Raw genomic sequence first — 20,822 nt, 5'->3', positions numbered from 1 at the left:
AAAATCCAGCAATTTCACTAGAAAGTTTATATTCATAAGAAGTAGTGCATGCATGGTTGATGAATAAACATCACGAATGAAAGGTACAGTTGTATAACATAGAATTTTATGCTAAACACAGCAATATGCATGTTAAGTTGCGGGAAACTATCAAGGAATTATATGTTTACATGTACCCTTTTATAATTATTCTTCCTACATTGTCATATTGGCCTACCTACTGTGAAGCCTAATAACGATGAGGTTATTTTGGCGCCCGTAATTATAGTAGACATGCTATCATACAACAAGCTTTTATTACTAAGGCTTAAAATGGCTCTTACTTTCGGGTCATTGTCCTGCATGAAGCGGTGACCATTTCGATAATGTTCATTGAGGAACGGCTTCAAACCATCTTTTAGAATTGTGTCCGTGAAAAATGTTTGTTCCATTATTCCATCGAAAATCATCAGCTTTGTTCTCCCTTTCCATGAGATCCCACCCCAAACATGGACCTTGGTGGGATGTTTCGCCCTCGGCTTTAAAATCCTCTTCCCACCTTCAGACACTTTTCTGAATGTTATCTTTGAATGACGATCAATTTGGACGGTTGATTCGTCCGTGAAGACAATGTCTTGAAATTTATCGTCGTCTTTGATGCACTTTAGGGCGTACTCCAGTCGTTTTATTTGGTTCTCTAAACGAATTAGCTGGCAGTATTTTGCCCCAGTCTTGACCCAGCCAAGTTTCCGTCTTGCTCTACGTACTGTTCTAGCAGAAAACCAGTCGCCAGTTTCTGTTCTTAAGACGTTTCTTAAATCGTTTGATGTCGCTTCGTCATCATTTTGAAGAGTTCTTTCGATGATCTCCAAGTGTCGGTCCTTAAGAATGGTCTTTCTGCCTGTACGATGACAATCCTTAACTTCGCCGGTTTCCTTGTTGCGTCTAAGAAGTTCCTTAATTCCCTTAATTGAATGGTTGTGTCCTTCAGCAATAAGTTGGCTGCGGATTCTTCTGCAGGACAAACCATTCCCTGCAAGGTGAATTATTTTTACTCGAACAGAAAATGGAATTCTTGCTGGCATGATATAGCTGAATGCGTAAAATAATTTTGGAAGAGATTTTACCGGAATTTGAAAGCGCAGTGATACTTAATCAGAACGGCAGCCTGGGCAGGAAGTGAAGGCCTTATCCAACACGAATCGGGATAAGCCCATGGGATAAGCATTCGGGAGGCGGATGTCCCTTTACGGCGAAGCGATTTACACCTGCACCGGAACTTCACGTAAAGCAGCTCACAATATAGTGCACAACTTCCTGTCAAGTTGGAAGCTGACCCTGTTCACATAGGGTTTGGCTACCACAAGAACACTGTCATTTTACTTCCTTCGTTCCTTTCTGACAGCACTGAAAAGATCCTTTGCTTAAATCATTTTCAAGAAACATGCGTTCTCCGATTACTGAACACAAATCAAAGACTGTAGCATCAATAAAGAGTAGACGAGTGGTAATCGGTATAAATGTCCTTATGTTATAGATGTACATGTATCAAAATGGTAAGTGCATGGAGCTATAGCTCCATGGTAAGAGCTAGTGTGCTCAACTGTAGTACATCCCAGCTCCGGCCATTACTATAAATTCGAACTTACAATAGTAATGGCTTCGCAGACGTTGTACTCCATGGTATAATAATACGGGACGAACCCGGTGGCAAAACTGTCAATTGTCTGAAATTTACATTTGATTATATCTGTTGTCTATCGAGTGAATTTCTTGCATTTTGAGGTGAACTGTTTTACAAAGCAAGCAGGAAAGGAGTGTTCTATGACACAAAGAATAAGCCTCGAATACGAATCCTCTGTATAAAGTTACATCCAAGTCTCTCAATTATGTTACAGTTGATCAAAAACTCAACAATAACCAATATTCCCGACTTCCTGTAGATTTAAATTTCTTCCCTTTCAGTCTCCAGTTTTAGCCTGCACTAAGGTTTGATTTCTATCCAGCAATGAGGCGTTTTCCATCAGTAGAATTGTCAATTTGACATAATACAGACACTTGACTATTTCATTTCACTGAACTGCCCATCTCGTGGTGGCTTTCCTTTGTCCCTTGTAAAGTTGTCCTGTGGGGCTATACCAGGCAAGATATGGGACGGAGGGGTACCCCCTTACCTGTCCAATCCATAAACACACTTTAGACTATTGTTACCTAACCCCTCCCCCTAGAAGTCTGTAAAGAATTTCTGAGATTCCGATCAAACAATGACCAACACAAAGGTGTGTGTGGTTGTTTGTGGGGGGTTCTCTCCGTCCCGTATCTTGCTTCAAATGCGTGTGGCAAGCTCTTAAGAGTCGTGGGCCTATCCACAGACGTTTGGTGACAAAAAATTATTACGGCTGTAATTCCAAGCATTAGTGAACAATTACCACGCCCATAGGTGAAACGGGTTAAAAGGTTCAATACTGAGGATCCTGGAAGGCCCCGGGTGTGGTTGCTGTTTCGTTGAGTTTGATCAAACCAACAGTTGGTGTGAGCCAAGTCAATTGTCCAAACGATTTCAGCAATGAAACACTGGTGTTTGGGCACTGTGATTCATGTTTGAAGTCCAATGACGGGAAGTTAATTTAAATTCTGGTTAAAGGTAATATGCTCTACTCATTTTTTTCGATGTGAGTGAATAAAGAATTTCAGACCGCAAGGGCAGATACATGCACTGTTCTTTTTGTTAATTTCTAAGCGTTAAAAATAATTCATAACATCATGGAATGCATGCATGGCATGAGGGACTCGTGTAAAAGAAGGGTCACAACATAGTATGCTTTACCACACTCCCACGATCTTCAATGTTGTTTTGCACATAGCGCTCACAATTTATAGACATGTATTTCCTTTTTGGCTTACACCTAGCGATTCTGAATCGTCACTGAATAATTCAATAGGTGCTACTGCTGTTCTTAGTCGTACCCGTAAGGGTCATTACAACAGCTGGGATTTCCAACATTATTTCCAAAAGGCTTGCAGGTGATCTTGCACTATGTGATTTTATTTCACTTCGTCCAGACACTTGTAGCCCCCACCGAATTAATGGGGCCTATTTTGGATAGACATTCTGAGAGTGCATTAAAATTATGTCGTAACAACAAAATTTGTCATTATTTGGTTATCCCTATTTCCCTGGACATGCAGTACTGTTCGACTGGGTGTGGTGCAGTCTCCATTGTAATGAGGTTTTTAAGATCAGGCTCGTGGTGGGCGGTTGTTCCGAACAGTTGGTATTAGTCTTCTATTGATCGTGGTGACAGGAACGCGATACGCGCGTGCATTGACTGTTGTCTGCACGGTTTGGTGCCATGACTAAGCAACATATGCACACATTGGGCATTGAGGGGAACCGCACAGGTTATTATTATTATTATTTATTTGGCCAAACTAGAGTGAAAAAAACAGACTAGAACATGTATATTAAAACGAAAAAGACAAACATCAAACAACAAACCAAAAGAACTCACTTTAAGGTGGCCAGGATTGATCATGCTAGTCCGAAATTAAAGCTTCAATTTTGAACATAATTTTGTAATATTTCCAATACACGAGGGGGTTTACTGACATCAATTCACAGGAATTTTGAAATTTTCACCCGCAATGACTGACAATTTTTCGCGGTGAGGAAGTAGGAAAATGACTGCTCCGCAGCTTTGACAGCCGAGGTACACGTATTTCAACAAATGCAAATTAAACTCAGCTTTACATATCTTCAGAGCAAAGACAGACTTGTTGGGACGGATCGCCATTTGACTGGGTGTTCACATGACTCATAACAAGTTAATTTTTATTTTGAATTGAGCGTGCAAATACGCTGGTGTTGTTCGAATCCAACTACACGTTCATAATCAGTTTTCTGCTACGTCAGGGCCAATTACGTTTCCGTTCGGGCCTTGCCCGTTTTAAGCCGCCATAGCATTCGACATTTTCGAAAACATTCATTCACTTGATCATCTTTTTTTAATTATGTATACCAGAATTCCTTTCACGAAAAGAATTTTAATGCTTGATGACAAAATCTGAATGTTATTTGGTTCGATCTGGCTGAAAAAAAAGGATACCCCGGTGAATTCATTTCGTCTTTTTTCATGTAGGGCCTACGGAGATTTACATTGATCCGTTGTGGCATCGGCATTCCGAATGATCCCATATCGTTTCGGGGGTGGCGGGGATATCTTTGTTTTTTTGAAAAGTGGACCGTAAAATTAATCCCGTTTCTTTTGAGAATTTGTGAATCAGTTGTGCCGAATCAAATTAAGCCGGCACTCATCGTGAAAAGACTGCTCGGTGTTGACATTAATATCTGTGGTCAGGAGCACCGATCGACATTATTTGCGTTCTTTGTTGCACAGTGTAGTTCGTTGTGCATCGTGATCGGATTTGTAAGCATCGGACTCTTGATTCTAATAGGGGCTGAACATGTATGCCACAGTTTTAGACATGCCCATATGTATTTGTGGTGCACAGAACGCAATGCCCGTTGCGAGCGTGCAGCGCTTCCTTTCTTTACGTTCACGGGTTAGTGACTTCACTTCGGAGCATTCCGCGTGCGGTTCACTCAATACACGTTGCGCCCCTGTTGGGCCAACCCTTTCAGTGCGTGTATTGAGGACAGCCTGCACGGTATATCAGGAAGCGTGTATTGCGCTAACGTGTGTGTGATCAATATATCATGTCATCGTGTGAACCTTTACTCTGGCCTTAACTGTAATTGCAAACGTATGATACTCATTGACAGTCATCAAAAGGCAATGAAAAACATTTTGTTCACAAACACATTTTCTCTCTTTTTTTTCCTTCCTCATTATTATAATTAATTCATAAACTCAAGGTAACCACTTGCATTATCATGTACCCTTGGCAAAAAAAATACATCCAGGTCTGCATCAGCAATCAGAATTCTGGTAATAAATTTGCAAAATTGAAATACTTGTATTACATGCTTGTGTACAAAGCTGCTTGGTCTCATAAATAGTAGACATCTTCAAGAGAACGACAGCCTTTTCGGCATACTTCATCAAGGAATTAGTGTGACAACAAATTACCAATGAACAGTTCAAACTTGTTTTCTCAAGTGTCCAAGAATTGGTGTGCACCCCAAACTGGCACGAGTTTAAGCAGCTGTACATGTTCTTCATGAGGAGTGGATCTCAGCAAATACTGTCCAGTTCTCATCCACTGTGGTGGCTGTCGCCAGCAAAATCCACGTGATCTAGGTTGGACGTCTTCGGCCATTAGTGGGTCTGGAGATGTCGGATGTCTTTCTTGATTGTCAATCAGCTGATCTGCATCAGTATGTCGCTTGCTGATTGCTCGCAATCTGCTAGCATCAAACCATGATGAGGCTCCATTGGTGTGCTCTGGATCCAACTCAGCAGACATGTCCAGAGCTTCCCCATCAGCATCCCGAGCACCACAATCCCGGGTTAGATCTGGTGTGCCTTGCCCATCCAGTTCACTCGAACTGTTGATGTCAGCTTCATCCAAGATGCCATCCTGAGAGGGATCCTCTGGTTCCTTCGGGGTTACTGTATCAACAGCATTTCTAACAAAACACGATTTTAATCTGTCAAAATGGACTACTGTTCTGTTACCACTCTGCAAATGCTTAATACAATAAACTGCATCAGATATTCTCTTCATTACGACATAAGGGCCCTTCCAGTGAGACTGAAGTTTGGGATTCAATCCAACCTTTCTAACAAAGTTATAAAGCCAAACGTTGTCACCTACAGCATAAGGTGTACCCTTTAATTTGACATCATACAACCGCTTTTGTCTCCTTTGTTCACCAACAATTTTCTGTCTGGCTACATTAAAAGTATGTTGTAGCCGTTCGTATAAACTGGACAGCAAAAGAAACTTGTCACTTCTGTCAAAGGCCACACATTTTGACAAAACAGGTGTTCATTTTGTCATTGGTTGTTTAAAATGTTGTCCATTCATGGGTCATTTTGGCTTGGTGGAGAGTGCTTTTGTGTGTGACTTTTGATCCAGTAACCTGAAAAGACATTGCTAATAGAAGCACATGTTACTCTTGTATGGGTAACCTTTGTGATGCAGGCCCAAGACCTAGACGGAACCCTTGAAAGAGCATCGGCAATTTTATGCCGATGACCAGGCCGATGGTGAATGTCAAAATTAAAACTACCTAACGTCTCCAGCCATCTTGCAAGTTGATCCTTGACATCTTTGAAGTTATACAGCCACCTCAAGGATCCATGATCTGTTCATAAGGTAAATTTCTTCCCATACAAGTAGTGTTTATATTGCTTTGTAACACTTCACAAACTGACCAAGAGATTGATTTACACCCCGAGTTAAATAAGCTGTATGAACGTTGTGCTTAAGCATTGAATACTTCCCAAAGGGTTAAATTAAAAGAATTGTTATGCGGGTAGGATCATGTATTTTAAGTCAGGTGAACTTGGATAAACTGATGTAGTTCATCACAGAATTAACACGGGATGCTCGGCCTCGTCGGCAACCCGGACGGCCTTTACCTCATCATCAACGACTGAAAGCACAAAAACAGGTAGCAGACATGTTGGAAGCTGGTTTCATCTCTCCATCCAATAGTCCTTGGGCCAGCCCTATAGTTCTGGTAAAGAAGAAGAATAATTCAATAAGATTCTGTGTCGATTACATGGAGTTGAATAAGGTAACCATCAAGCATATCCGCTTCCCCGAGTTGATGACACCCTGAATGCATTGGCAGGTTCCAGATGGTTCTCCTCATTAGATTTGACAAGTGGGTACTGGCAGGTGGAGATGAGCCCTCAAGAAAAAGAGAAGACTGCCTTTACGACAGGTAATGGCTTGTACGAATTTAATGTCAAGCTATTTGGTCTTTGTAATGCTCCCAGTACATTCGAACAACTAAATGGAGCTGGTGTTGGCTGGTCTTCGCTGGGATAGCATTCCTCGATTTTTCACTGCCGTTTATATTGGACACGGATGCTAGCAGCAATGGTATTGGCGGTGTTCTGTCACAGGTGCAGGATGGACAGGAACGGGTCATTGGTTATGCCGGCCGCAAATTGAGCAAAAGTGAACAAAACTATCTCCATCTTTATCACCAACTTCATCAGCAGATTGAAGAAGGGCAATCTGTGTGCCCTTATACAAAGTGCATGCATCAGGCTGTAAATTAAAAACCCTCAGTGGTATTTGACCCTGGTCAGCACAAATAAATGTTCGACCAACCAACTACCCATTATCCTTCTCGTAAAACATTGCTGAAGTTTCAATGATCCCTTGTGATGTACTAGTATTGCGATTGTGTAACCTCGAAGGAATTACTACTTCTTGTTTGTTTTTTTCAGGATGGTCACCGTTTGGCCACTGCTACAGTAGACTGTTCCCAAGGCTTCATATTCTGTCGGATACTTAAAGGCATCATTTCCCACATGTGAGGATGTAAAATGGTAACTGAGGATTCTGTATCAATGAGAAACTTGATATTAACACCATGAATACAACCTTGTACAAAACAAACAGAGGACTTGGCCTGATCATCTAATTTTGACTTAGCAGTGGCCCCCTGCTCAGCCCACTGCTGTTTTCCTGTACTTGTGACCGACCTTGGTCTACTGAAGTAGATTTAGAAGATGAGACCCGCTCAGCGGCGAGTTCTGGACACTTCGACCATCTATGCCCTGGCTGTTGACACTTCCAGCAGACAAGTGGTCCGTTGTACAGATTGTACAGTTAACAGATTGTTTTCCATTTATTTCATATGTTTTCTATTCATCTCACATATTATACAAATTGTGTTTCAAAATGCTGTGCATCTGAAGCAGCTCTGTGGTTGTTTACATACACATTCCACCAGTCATATTTTCATTTCAGTCTTGCGCAGGTTAGCAGACTGCCCTTTGACCTTCACCTCGACTTTCCCCAGTTGGATCTGTCTCTACGCTTCTCTTCTGTTGGCATTATGTATTTGGCTTTCGTATATTTGAATATATCTACCAGAATAAGTTTGAGAGGAGAACCTTGTCTTGTTGTGTTATATATTCCGGATTTTCTGTGGACGACCATGCTCTGCTCCTCCTTGCAATGCCAGAATCCAGCGTGGCCTAACATGCCACTGGGGGATGGCGCTAGTGACTACTCCGCTTCTCTCACGGCCACCAATGCCAAACCCATTGGCTGCCATCTTCTAAGATTTGCAGGGATCTGGGGGGAAATAACTTCAGATCGATGGATTCTCACCTCGCTTTCTCATGGTTACTGCCTAGAGTTCACGAGCCCCCCTCCATCCAGCATGACATTTCAACCGACTCTGGTCCCACGTAATCTATCCAAGCAATGGGCCTTTGAGTCAGAAATTTCAGATCTTCTATGGAAACCGACCATCCTTTCGGTCCTGCCACATCTTGCCTGCTTGGGCTTCATGTCCACTTTCTTTCTCACACCAAAGAAGGAACCTGGGAAGTGGAGACCTATGCTCAATTTAAAACTGCTCAACCTCTTCACACGACTGAACAAATTCAGGATGGAGACCCTCTATAATCTATCGACACTCCAGCTTGAGCAGCTTCAATCAACCTGAAGTGTGCCTACGTGCACATTCATGTCCACCCCGACGATCATCAATTTCTATGCTTCTCGCACTTGGGTAAGGTTTACAAGTTTCACACTCTCCCTTTCAGCCTTTCCACCACTCCCAGGGTGTTTACCAGGGTGGTATAAGCAGTAGGTGCTGTCAAAGACAGAAAGGGGAAGTTGCCGTGTTCTCATCGCTCCATTCTGGCCGAGACAGCCATGATTTCCCCACGTCGTCAGACTCCTGGTTGATGTTCTCCTGTCACTGCCTCAGCATCCGCACCTGCTATTCCAGCCTAGATCCCGCTGCCTCTATATGGACCCACTTCACCTACACCTAACGTGTTGGATATTGTCCAACGATCCTTCGAGCAGGCAGGCCTTTCTCAAGATGCTGCGGCCTTGGCTGCCAGAGGTAGGTTGCTGTCCACTAGGAAACTCTACATGTACAAGAGCCAAATATGACATTTTAATTATTGGTGCAGAGGGCATGCTACAGATCTGACCAAGGCACCTCTTTCCCTCATGACAGACTTCTTTATGCACCTCTTCTGTTCTGGCCTCCATGTTTCTACGATCGGGAATTACCACTTGGCATTTGCATCTATCCATTGTGGCTTCCACGATGGATTTTCTATTTCCAATAACTCGACGATCCATTACCTCCGGGGAATGTTCATAGAATGCCCTCCAATGAAGTAGTAATTCCTTCGTGGTCCCTGGGTGATGTCCTCTGGGTTTCTGCCGGGCCCTCCATTTGAACCTGCGGGCCGCACCTCCCTTCTCCACTTGAATATCAAGCTTGCTTTTTTCAGGCCATTGTTACCACTCCTCACCAAGAACCAGACTCCCTCTTTTCAGCCCCCTGACATCTTTGTTCTAGCAATCCAGTCATTGGCAGCAACCTTCTCTGACAGACTCTAGTGCACTGTCCGGACACTCAAATGGTACCTCAACTGGACAAAGGACATCTTAGGGGCCCATCTCACAGCTATTCATCACCACTACCAGGCCTTATCGTCCAGCCTCCAAAGACACAATTGCCCAGTGGGTGGTGTCCGCCATTTAATTTGCCAACTTTGGTCTACTAGCCCTGTTGATCAATGTTGAGGCCATATATGTGCCAATGATGTCCGGGCCATTTCCTCTTCCTGGGCTTATTTCAAAGGGATTCCTATTATGGACATTTGCAAAGTTGTGTGTTGGAAATCCCCCTCAACATTCACCTCTTTTTATCTCAGTCGCGTTTTGCATGGGGACCACTCTCATGGACTTGCCATGCTCAGGATGGCATCGCAGTAGCTCCACTACCCCTGCAGGAGGATACACTCAAGCTAGCTTTTGTTGATATTTATGATTTATTACATCAGTCTTCTGTGTTTTATTTGTGTCACGTTCACTTTGATTCCTTCCTTATCTTGCCCCTGGTTGAGGCTAGGGTGTTGGCGGTTTCCTCCTTTCCTCCCCACCATCCTTGGTGCAGTGCTATTCTACATATGTATTAGTATTCTGCATAGGTTGCAGGCAGTAGACTCTCCCCCACTTATAGTGGGTTGAGTCTACTACTACATACCTACCAGATTACCAATCTCCCTCCCTTCTCCCCACTTGGCCTCAGCGCACTGTACACTTCAAAAAAGGAGATCCTGGCGGCCGCTTCCGCAGGAGTCAAGTGAGTGAGGGTGCACTGCTGGGTGATTGAGAATTTAGCGAATGGAGTAATGGGCTAGGAAATAATGCTTACATGTATGTATTGGTAATCTGGTAGGTATGCAGTAGTAGACTCAACCCACTCGAGGGGGGGGGAGAATATCCAAGGATCACAGTATTTCCTTCCAGCAAGAATAGTAAATGAGAGGACAATGTGTAAAAAGTATTATGTGATACACAAGATTTTCTTCTTATTTTGGGGGTTTCAATTACATTTTGGTAGGTGTGTGACTGGGTACCTGGTCCTAATAAAACTTGTTAACCCATGAAGATGTACATGTTCTCATCTGTATTGTAGAATAGGGGGCTACATGCACTTTGACAGCGTCCACAGGCCTCTCTAGACTGACCTGAAACATGATTCTTTTAAAATATCTGCCTGTTGGCCTGAAAGGGTGTTTGATAACAAGGGACAGAGATGTAACAACCAAGATAATTGAATGCATTCTTGTGTCTTGAATTCCCTTAGGAAATAAAAATCTCTGGTTTCCTTTTGAAAGATTTGGTTGGCTAACAAAAATGAAAAGTCAAATTGGCTCAAAAGCAGGGGTATTTTTGTTTGAAATCAGATTTTTTTTTTATTGAAATCAGATTTTGTTATTTTTATAAAAATGTGAGACAAACTGGCTCAAAGGTCTGTTCAAAAGCAAGCAAATTAGCTGCATGTGTAATCGTTTTCTTTTATTTATTTGTTTTGGTACAAAACTAAACAAAATTTCGATTTAAATTAAGAAATTTAAATCAAGTAATTTGATTCAATTCACAAAGCACCATTTCTTAGTCTTAGTGAAATGCATGCAGAATAATACCTAGCGGTACCAGAACATGTACCCGTAGCAAAGACTCTTCCTTCAGAGACAAGTTCTGTACATGCACACATACCAAGGATAAAGTGCATACCAGGTTTAAGTTTTGACAAAAGTAGAGTTTGCAAGAATTTGTTAATAGGATACTGATACATGATCAAATGACTAATGAGTGAGAAACATGCCATGAATGACAGGTACATGCATATATTTTGCATGCTACATTTGTAGGTACAAATGCTAGTATTTTTCTTTGCTCTGTGTGCAAAAAGCAGTCTCACTTTGTTTGTGATCCAGCTTCACAGAGCAATGACTTAGGCTTGATTAAAAATCACTTTATTAAGGGCATGAATTTAGTGGTTTTAGTTGTAACACCATAATGACTAACATTTCTAATCTCAATAAAATACATGTAGAGATGTAAAAGGTTGATATACACTCATACTTTACCATGTTAAACCATGGAGGAAGGACACAGAAGGAGTTTGAACTGCCCGGGCTATAACATCTGGCCAATTACCTCCTTCTGGCATGTCCAGTATGTCCATAGCCAGAGTGCAGTGAATGCCTGCTACGCACCACCTGTTTCACAACCATAAGCCCCTTTTGTACCCTATGATCATTTCTGCAATTTTTAGCACTGCAGTATAGGAAGTTGAATATTCTTGCCGTCAATGGTGCTTGGTGTGATCTGAAAACAATCTCAAGTTGCTTGTACATGTATTAGGCTGTGTGCCCTTAGTGTTCATGTGCAGTCATTGCCCTTATCGAATGTTTTCTTATGGAGTTATTTTGGGAATGAATAGCCAAGTTGTTTATAAGATATTGTGTTTTATTTGAATTAGTTTTATTATGGCATTTATACAAAAAAGCATTTCATGAGATCTCTTGAGCACTCTTTGTGATGAAATAGCACATTTTGTTTTTTATGAACTTAACTGTCCAGTGATGGTCAACATGTCATGAGCCAGTATTTGCCTTACAAAAATTCTTACAAAGACTTTGAAAACTGATGTTTGGAGAGACAAATAAAATTGCGATGGATGGATAATGGAACAGTGTATCAAAGTAAAAAGTTTATTCATGATGGCAAAAGTAGATCGAATGTTAGAGATTGCTCTCTATTTCCTGGTCACAGTGAAAGTTGCAGTTAATTGCAAACAAAATACACAAAATATTGCGAGGATATTACTGGTCTCACTTGTACGGCTAAGCTGCAGGCAGTAATCAGGCATTTTTTAATGTTTTGGAATGGATCAGGCGGCAATGCTCATCGAGCACTTTGAAGTGCCAGAGTTCTAACTCTTTCTGTGTCCTTCCTCTATGGTTAAACTTTGAAGTGGGCAATTTAAATGAAATAAACTTAAATCATAAGTCCTTCGCATCAAATAACTTACTGAATCAAAAAAAAAACTGAGTTAAATCTGAACAAGTGTACAGAATTGAATTTAAAAATCTTGCCAACCCAGAATTTGTGTAACACAGGTGCATTCATACTTCTTTGATACTAGGAACTGGAAGGCTTACAGAAGGGGGATTTGCTGTTTAAACTGTGCAAAACCCGCAAACATTTCCAATCAGTAAACAAAAAATTCAAAAATTGAAATATTTTTGCCTTTTTACCCAAAAATTAAATGCGTTGATTTAAATCAGTGATTTTTAATAAAGAATCATTTGATTTAAATTGCATTTAAATTGGTGATTTAAATCAGGCAACCCTGCTCAAAAGTGTTGGCCAGATCTCTTCACTCTACCAACATGACTAAGCACCAAGTTCTGCCTACAGAACTAGCACCGAAATTATTGCTAATGTGAGAAGGAGGCTGCACAGATTTGGCTAAAGATTTTCTTTTTGACATTCACTTTGCACACAGTATTTGCTTTCTCTAAACAGCACCTGAAATAAATTCAGCTCTCTAGGTCTTTTATATTTAGTTATGTACATGTACTTTACATTTATCGCAAAATCATAGTTAATGCTTTAATTAGTTGGTCATATTTGTCATATGTTATCTATTATTACGCAGACATTGAACTTCCTTTTAAGGAATTTGTTTGCCCCTTGAAGCAGTAGTTTATTTTGCTGTTGATTTCAGTTTCACTGCAGAAAGGTAATTGCAGCAACTCTCTCCAAAGACCTACGCAGTCTGTCTGTAATGTTAGACCAGTCCCATGATGACACCAACTTCGAGTGTACTGTTTATCTGCTGTCGGTAAGTGTACACTTGAATTTGTATTTTTCATTAGAAAATTTGCAGATTTTGCTTTGACCCTAAAAGAGCCGGATTATTCTGATTATTATTATCTCACAGCTGGGGAGGGGGGTTCTGCCCTGGCCACCCACCAAGAACTAGGTTGTGCCTCACTCAATTTTTTACAACTTAACATGCATATAAAACAGACTTAAAGGCTCAACTCCTGAAAAACTGCTGCGATATTGGAAAAATGGGGGGGGGACAGGTTCTGCCCTTCTCCCCTCGGCTCTTTCAGGGTTAAAAAAGTACCACAGTGCACCACTACTATAAGGCCTGCCCTCAAAAATGACTCTGCAAACTGTTCACGAAGGTTTGTCAACATCTGGCTGTTTATGTGGGCAAAGCTATTCTGCGAAAGTTGCAGTGCTACTCATTTATTCGTGGTCAAGTCAATGAGTAACTGAAGGAAATACAGTCGCAGAACTGAAGCCCAACTCCTATGATTTGCTAAACATAATTGAAGCATAGAGCAAGGAACTATGGATGAAGTACATATGAATAGAAACATCCCATGCTAACAACTACATTCACTCCCAGTGATACCAGTTCCAATTGGTCACTGGTACCATAGCGCAAGGAACATTCCATGGAACCCTGCTGAAAAATGACGGTCCATGGCCGTTTCGGGACCATTCGGAATGACTTCCAGGAGCAGCTGGACAACCAAATTAGTCTCTATTAGAAAGAATCGCTTCTTGTTAATTGACAAAACAAACAAACAACCAAAAACAACTGAACAGCAACCTTTATTAATAAGGGCGGGCAAATGAGAATCAAACGTCTTTGAAGAATATTGTAACACAGTGAATCCCGTACAAGAAATATATCAGACCTCTTTTATTTTACTTGGATATGCAGGAAAATCTGTCCATTGAAATGCCTGGGCTGATGCACAGTTATCAATGTAGCATATTGTAACAGCCTGTGATTCTGACTCAGAAAGAATATAACCAAAAGCCACTAATTTACAGTTTCAGTAATTTTTAAACAAAATATACATTTAGTTGGAGGGCAACTAAATTATCCAACACTTAAATTTCGTTAACCAAGCCACAGCGTAGTTGTCCACTGGTACTAATGTCTAAGAAAATGAAACAAAACACAGCCAGTGCCCAGTCCCAAATCCACACAGGGCTAAAACTACAAAAGGGTTCTAAAGGAAAGTAACAAGTCAATTCAATAAAGGAAGTTCGAGTTACACACTTTTAAAGAATGGTTAATCTTCTGTGGCATTCCACTGTGTGGCCACAGCCAGGGGCCCATCTGGCCGAGGCCAGGCAACGGTATGTAAGACATTTAATGAGTGCTGCTGTGGCTGGCACAAAAATAACTTTAATTGTTACAATATTTTGAAAGAAAAAATGTTTTATTCCTAATCCAGCATGGCGCAGACCCTATTAAATGTTAGCATTGGTCAAGGTATTTGTCATTTGTCGCGGCGCATAATGGTTGCACTAAGGTGCAGCGCAGGAGGGTTGCACCAAGGTGTTTGTTCTGGTTCAGCTGATTTGCAGATTTCTTAGGCCGTGTGAGGTTACTCTTTGCCTTTGCAATGTATGCAGGTATGTACATACGCAGGTACATAGGCCTACTAGGTCAGTGAGTGGCTGGTGTGCGCTGCGCTGCAACGAATGACAAACGCCTTAACCAAGGCTATTTAAATGTCGGTCACATTAAACGTTTGCTGCTAACGTTATTTAGGACTGGTCTGAATAACTTACACTCTACGAATTGCCTTTTCAAACATTTAGACATGGTGGGTTGAAATGTTTAGAAGGCTATTCATGGAGTATTGCAAGTGACTTACTCAGACTTATTTAGGCCTATTTCATTTAAATCGTCTGTAACATATCCAGTGAAAAGTCTTCTTTTTTTTTTTTTGTCCCCTCTCAAAATACAAAAATACATCACCACAAAGATAAATACAAATACAGAATGTAGTACAGCATAAGTGGGGAAAAACAGACATGATAGAAATGAACAATGTCTCCTTTTTGCGTAATTAAATTAAATTGTATTTTATTTTTGGGGTGATCAATACGTTTTCGAAACCCTAAGTGTCAAGACCTTTGAAATTTTTGTGTGCTTCTTTTATTATTGCCTCTGAGTACCATTTTCCTCCATCTGGAATCAAAGCGAACACTTTTTTTCAACCATAAAATGCACACTTTAAGGTGATAGATCACATCAATTTTCAAGTTAGGGTGGGGGATGCACTGTACCCTGAAGTTCTTGCCTTCTCTTACAAAATATGTGCCCTTGGTCGGAATCCCCCTGCCTCCCCCCCTTTAGAAAATCTTGGATCTACACATGCTATACTAATCAAAGCGCTGCACTGGTTAAACATTGCAGCAAGACAACTCACAAACTCTACAGCCTAGTGGCCCACACAGGAAACAGGTGTCGGTAGCTGCTAACAATCTTGTCCACTGCGAAAAGGTCCAGCTAGTTTGGCTCTATGCCAAAGAGAGAGTATGGGAAAATAAAATCAACTTAAAACTGACAGATAGATTGTTGTGACCACAGAATTCCGCTACCAATTAGACGACATGGTGGGAAAAAATTAAGCCCAGCAGCATGTTACATGCAAGGCTGTAAAACCACCCAATCATCCGAAATGTTGGCCAAACCATTGGTGTGTACAAGGGATATCCATAGTTACATTATTGCCATGGATATCTTGTGGTGGTGTTTGGCCTCGTAAATATTCATAATACAGTTTCTGAGAGTTTATGTGCCAATTCTCTTCTAGCTGGTTATTCAAATATTGGTAATAATTTCTAAACTTTTGAGGTTCCAGTATATTGGAGATATACACAGATAACACTAAGCACTGTGCACAAACCCATGAGACTATTTTTTTTAATGTTTCTGAAATATGTACTTCAATATTTTCACTGCTAAATTTGTCATTTTCGGTCGTGTCACTGCTTTTTGTAGATGTAAGTCACTCTATGGAAAAGCATTGTTCGTTTTTATATATGGAAGTCTTTCCAATCCATGGTTAAGCATAAAAGTGAATGATTATTCGGCTGGACATAATTTCCATTCGGTATAAAATTAAAATGGATTTTTGACTCGTATTCAAAAGTGGTTTCCTGTAATAACAGGAAAAGACTTTCTGACCATTTCTGTTCTGTTTAATGCGAGCATTATGAATAACACAACAGGCTTGATTGTTGTAATTAGTATTTTCATATTCAAGAGCAAAACTGTGATGTCATCGCAGGAAGAAAGCCTCATTGTCACATTGATTTTACACATGCAAAAATCCTGTACCTTTGTGTCACGGTTAACCCTAACCAGTAAATTCTGGGTTCACAATTTTAATAGACTTATTTGAAAACTTTATCACCTCAGTGATACAGTAAGAATGGAAGGATTTGCATAAAAAAAATTATAAAATAAGACCCACAGAAAACAACGACTATGGACAAAATACAAGCAAACGACGATATAATCACCTGTCAGGGGAAATAAAGGGAGGGGTGTTTTGAAACCTAGGACTCGGTTGAAAAAAAAGAATGGGAAGCCTGAAAAGGCCTGGCAACATTGAAAACGAAAAAACAAATTCAATAGAACCAATCACCAATATTTATGATGACAATGATGTCATGCGCACGATATAGACCTTTTTCCTTTGATGTTATAATCGTGCTGGAGCGCGATGTGTTGTGATGGTAATGAGTGCACAGTGTTGTGATGGTAATCTACTTAACCCCTTGACGACTGGAACTTTTTTCTGAAAGCTGACTCCGAGAATTCCAGCCTCGCTTGGCCACGAAAGCCACCTGCCAAATCACAAATTCTCGGTTTGTGGCCCTGCGTGCTCTGCAGACTTTGAATTACACAGTGAAAAGGCTGATTGTTGGGTGGCATGCGGCTCTACTCATGCTTCCACATTCCTCTTGCCTCTTTTCAAAGTGAGGACTATTGTGAAGCTTGTGATTATGATGCAATTTGATCTTTTCATTTCTGGGCTACACACAAAGGCCAATCACCATACATGTATGTACCAGAGCCAGGGTCTGTCTTCTTTCACCGTGTTCGCTCGAGCGTGGGCCGAAAATAATTGCCTTGGTGCATACAGCATTAGTGATTGGCACGGGTCGAGGGACGCTGCATGCAATCCTTGAGTTCCTCACACCTAAAGTGTAGCAGTGCTCTACGTACTGCCAGCTATACGCTGTTGGTCGAGATCATTGACTGTCGTTTTTATTTGTATAAATATAAATTCTCCCACGCTTTGAGGCATTGTACAAATTGTAAATAAAATTCTGAATGTAGTATTCATGCCGCCACATTCCCTGTTGTCTTTATTTATTTATTACTTTATAACTGAGTCCGTATACCACTCGGTTACGTAAGTAACTATTGGATGAAACTATTGTACAGCGAGCAAAACACTGTGTATTCCACATGAGGTTACTTCCAAGTCTAACTAGTGAGTTACAATTAAAAATACATGTATTTATGTAAAACCATGGAGAATAAAAAGGTTAAGAAGAAAAAGGGATGAAAGGAAGATAGCATGTCTCTATCTGGGAAAAAACTGTTCAATTCACAAAGATGACTTAGGTTCAGGTTGTAGAAAAAGGAAATTGAAAAATTCAACAAGCAAAATAGATCAAGGTGAGGGAATGGAAGAGAACTATTGCACTATTAAAACATCAAATATTTCAATGTTAAGCTCACAACAATATTAAATTATGGGCTGCAATTAAGAAGAATAATTGATTAAAAAAATGCATAACCAGTCTATTTCACAAGGACAAGTAAAACATGAGGTCAAGTACAGGCTAAATTGAAATTGCACAAGGAAAAAAATCAGAAGGGGGAAAAAACAAATCATGGAGAAGAAAGAGTTTAGAGTATGCAGAGAAGAAACTATAAACTGTGCAAAGTAAACCAGGAAAAGTTCACACCAGATTAATTTAGGAACTGTATTGGAATATCGAAGTTTGTACACAGGTGGATGCTCATCTTATTCACAAAATCATTGGCTTTTGTGATGATAAATATAGGGTTTGTTTGCCCAGTCACATTCAATTTCACGGTTATTGAAGATAGTGTATGAGGCAGCCCTGATATTACACGATGTCCTCAGCCATTGCCATGATGCCTTTCAAAAATGCCCATTTTCACGGCAACAATTTGCCGTACATTCTGAGAGCACTGCCACCGTATCTTTGAATCCACCTTGAATCCACCGAATTAACAAGATTAAAAGTGTCATGCTCCAACTTCAACTTCGAGATGCCTTATGCAGGGCAGCTCAAAAATTGAAAACAAGATCCAACTCTGTGCAGCTGCAACAAAATGCAGAAAACCCGATGCATTTCTCGGGTCAACCATGATCATTATTTGTTTCGGCGATTAGAGCCCACTTCCTGTAAGTGTAACGCTAGGCCTACAATAAACATGATAAAGAACAAGCAAGCCTTTCTGAAAAAATTTCTTACCTAGCAGTTATCCATTCACCAAACATCTCTTCTTTTGGAGAAATTATTTCAGTGAAAAAAAATAGTTTTCTACCTTGTTCGGGCGAACACAAAATTTCTCAATCTGTTATTGACCCGAGAAATGTGTTAAACAAGTACATTGAGATACAAAAGTACATTGACATAAGTACCTTGAGATTGGAAACCACACAATGTCAAAATATTGCAATTTACACAGAGCTTTGGTGTTGAAAGTTTGTTGTCGTATTTCTCCATTATTTACGTTTCATTTCACAGTAAAAACAGATACATCTGTAGATCACTTGTAATAAAATGTATTAAGGAAACAGAAAAGACTACCGTCTGCATAATTTTCATTTTAGTCAAAATATGTTTAATACATCTTTAGTAAAATAATTTCCCATTTTTCAAAACTGCCTTGCTTCCCTTTGCAATAATTGTACTATTGCCTTAAAGCCCTTTAATTATTTTGAAAATTACCTTGGTGCCCTGCTTTTTTATACAAAGTTAAGGCAAAACTTGCCATGCCCCTTTTACGCTGTAGTGTCGGGGCTGATGAGGCATTCACTACTGTCCTAATAGTATCCTCTAGAAAGGGCTTGATGACATTTTTTAATACCAGGGGCTGAAGTTTTATGGCAGAGGTCCAATCTGATTGAATATAATGACCTAGCACACCTGTTTCCATTATTACCAAAAGTCTACTGATTGGATCTGCTCATTTAAGTGTGCTACTAAACCTTGATACTTGATGGACTTTAGCATTCCCAAGGTTTACTGCAGAGTTGATTGGGATTGTCAGTTCTCCCACTGCGATACTAATATGTCCATGATACAGGAAGATATCCGGACGGAGAATTGTTGAACACATTATGGCTGGGATTGTACAGGATTCCTTGCACATGCCTGGAAGGTCAACCAGCAAGATAGACTCCTTATTGACATGGTTGGACAAGTACGAGGACAGACATTTGAGGATGCAGTGTCTCTATGTGTAGTGCCCCAAATTGAAGAGCCTTTTCACATACTTGTATATTCATTATGTGAGCAAGGGTACATCAGGGTTTGTGACAAAGATGACATCTAGAATGTTATTGGTGGTATTGTTAAAAGACTGCTAACTTAACAGCCAACTAGGCCTTAGCAGCCTGTTAAATGCTTAGTCTTCTGCTTTCAACCTCCATCAAACAGTCAATAAATATGCAAATATCCTTTGCATATGATTCCATTTGCTAAAAACTTGATCAACTGTAATGCGGCCCTCTAGTTCCATGATACATAGCAGACCGGCTGCCATGTTCGTCCTTTTTTTCCTGAATGGAAATATTGATTTTGGCCTGTTCGAATTCTTAAGTTTTCTGTTTTGCTTTGCGTTTTTGTGTTAATTCGATCAAATGTTACATATTGTAATAACCATATTTTCCTTACTTTTCATGATTGAGTGTGTGTATTTGTTGTTTTGTTGGCATTTTCTTTGTTCTTTCTCTGTGTACATTTTCATAGGCTCCACATTGACTCTATGCTGCTCTAACACCAAATATTCTACAAAGGGTCAACGGGGCAACCCGGGATTATGGGGGTCCTGTGAGGTAGTGGAGTGATTCATTCTGTGGTGCCCACCTTCCTAGTAAATACATGTATATAGGGTCAACGCGGTGACCAATGATCCAGTGGCATTGTATGCTATACTTGAGATTCTGCACTAACACCTGCTGGCAGAACCATTCCCTGTCCAGTCCAGGGTAGCCATGTCAAACTTCAGGGTCTGAGCTATAGATTTGGCAGTATCCAAATGCTCAGTGCCCTCCTCCTCCACCACATCGCGTCGCAGTCAACGCTAGTGCAGACTGGCGCTGCACTCAGAGCGAAATTTTTCCCCCACCAGCTTGCTCTGGGCGGCGCAAACATTTCCATGCCCAGCTCTCAAGCACCGAGGTCCAACGGTGGTCTCCTTACCAGCACCTACCATAGACGACACCAACCCACCGGTGTGGCTCACAAGACCACTCGCAGGG

General features: G+C 40.7%; 1 protein-coding gene across 3 annotated transcripts in view; it reads left to right on the top strand.

Moving 5' to 3' along the window:
- Nucleotides 1-20,822, top strand: part of anapc4 (anaphase promoting complex subunit 4) — a 123,661-nt gene that overhangs the window by 28,235 nt on the left and 74,604 nt on the right. For all 3 annotated transcript variants that reach the window (XM_087144836.1, XM_022229819.2, XM_087144835.1), the window contains exon 7: nucleotides 13,187-13,303. In XM_087144836.1, the coding sequence (XP_087000962.1) occupies nucleotides 13,187-13,303 (117 nt within the window). The remainder of the gene's footprint in view (nucleotides 1-13,186; nucleotides 13,304-20,822) is intronic.

The sequence above is a fragment of the Acanthaster planci genome, linkage group LG13 (genome assembly GCF_054643075.1).
Source record: "Acanthaster planci isolate LZ-2023a linkage group LG13, COTS_SCS, whole genome shotgun sequence".
Taxonomy (NCBI): Eukaryota; Metazoa; Echinodermata; class Asteroidea; order Valvatida; family Acanthasteridae; genus Acanthaster; species Acanthaster planci.
Note: the sequence above shows the minus strand (reverse complement) of the source record. Positions and strands in the feature narration are given on the sequence as shown.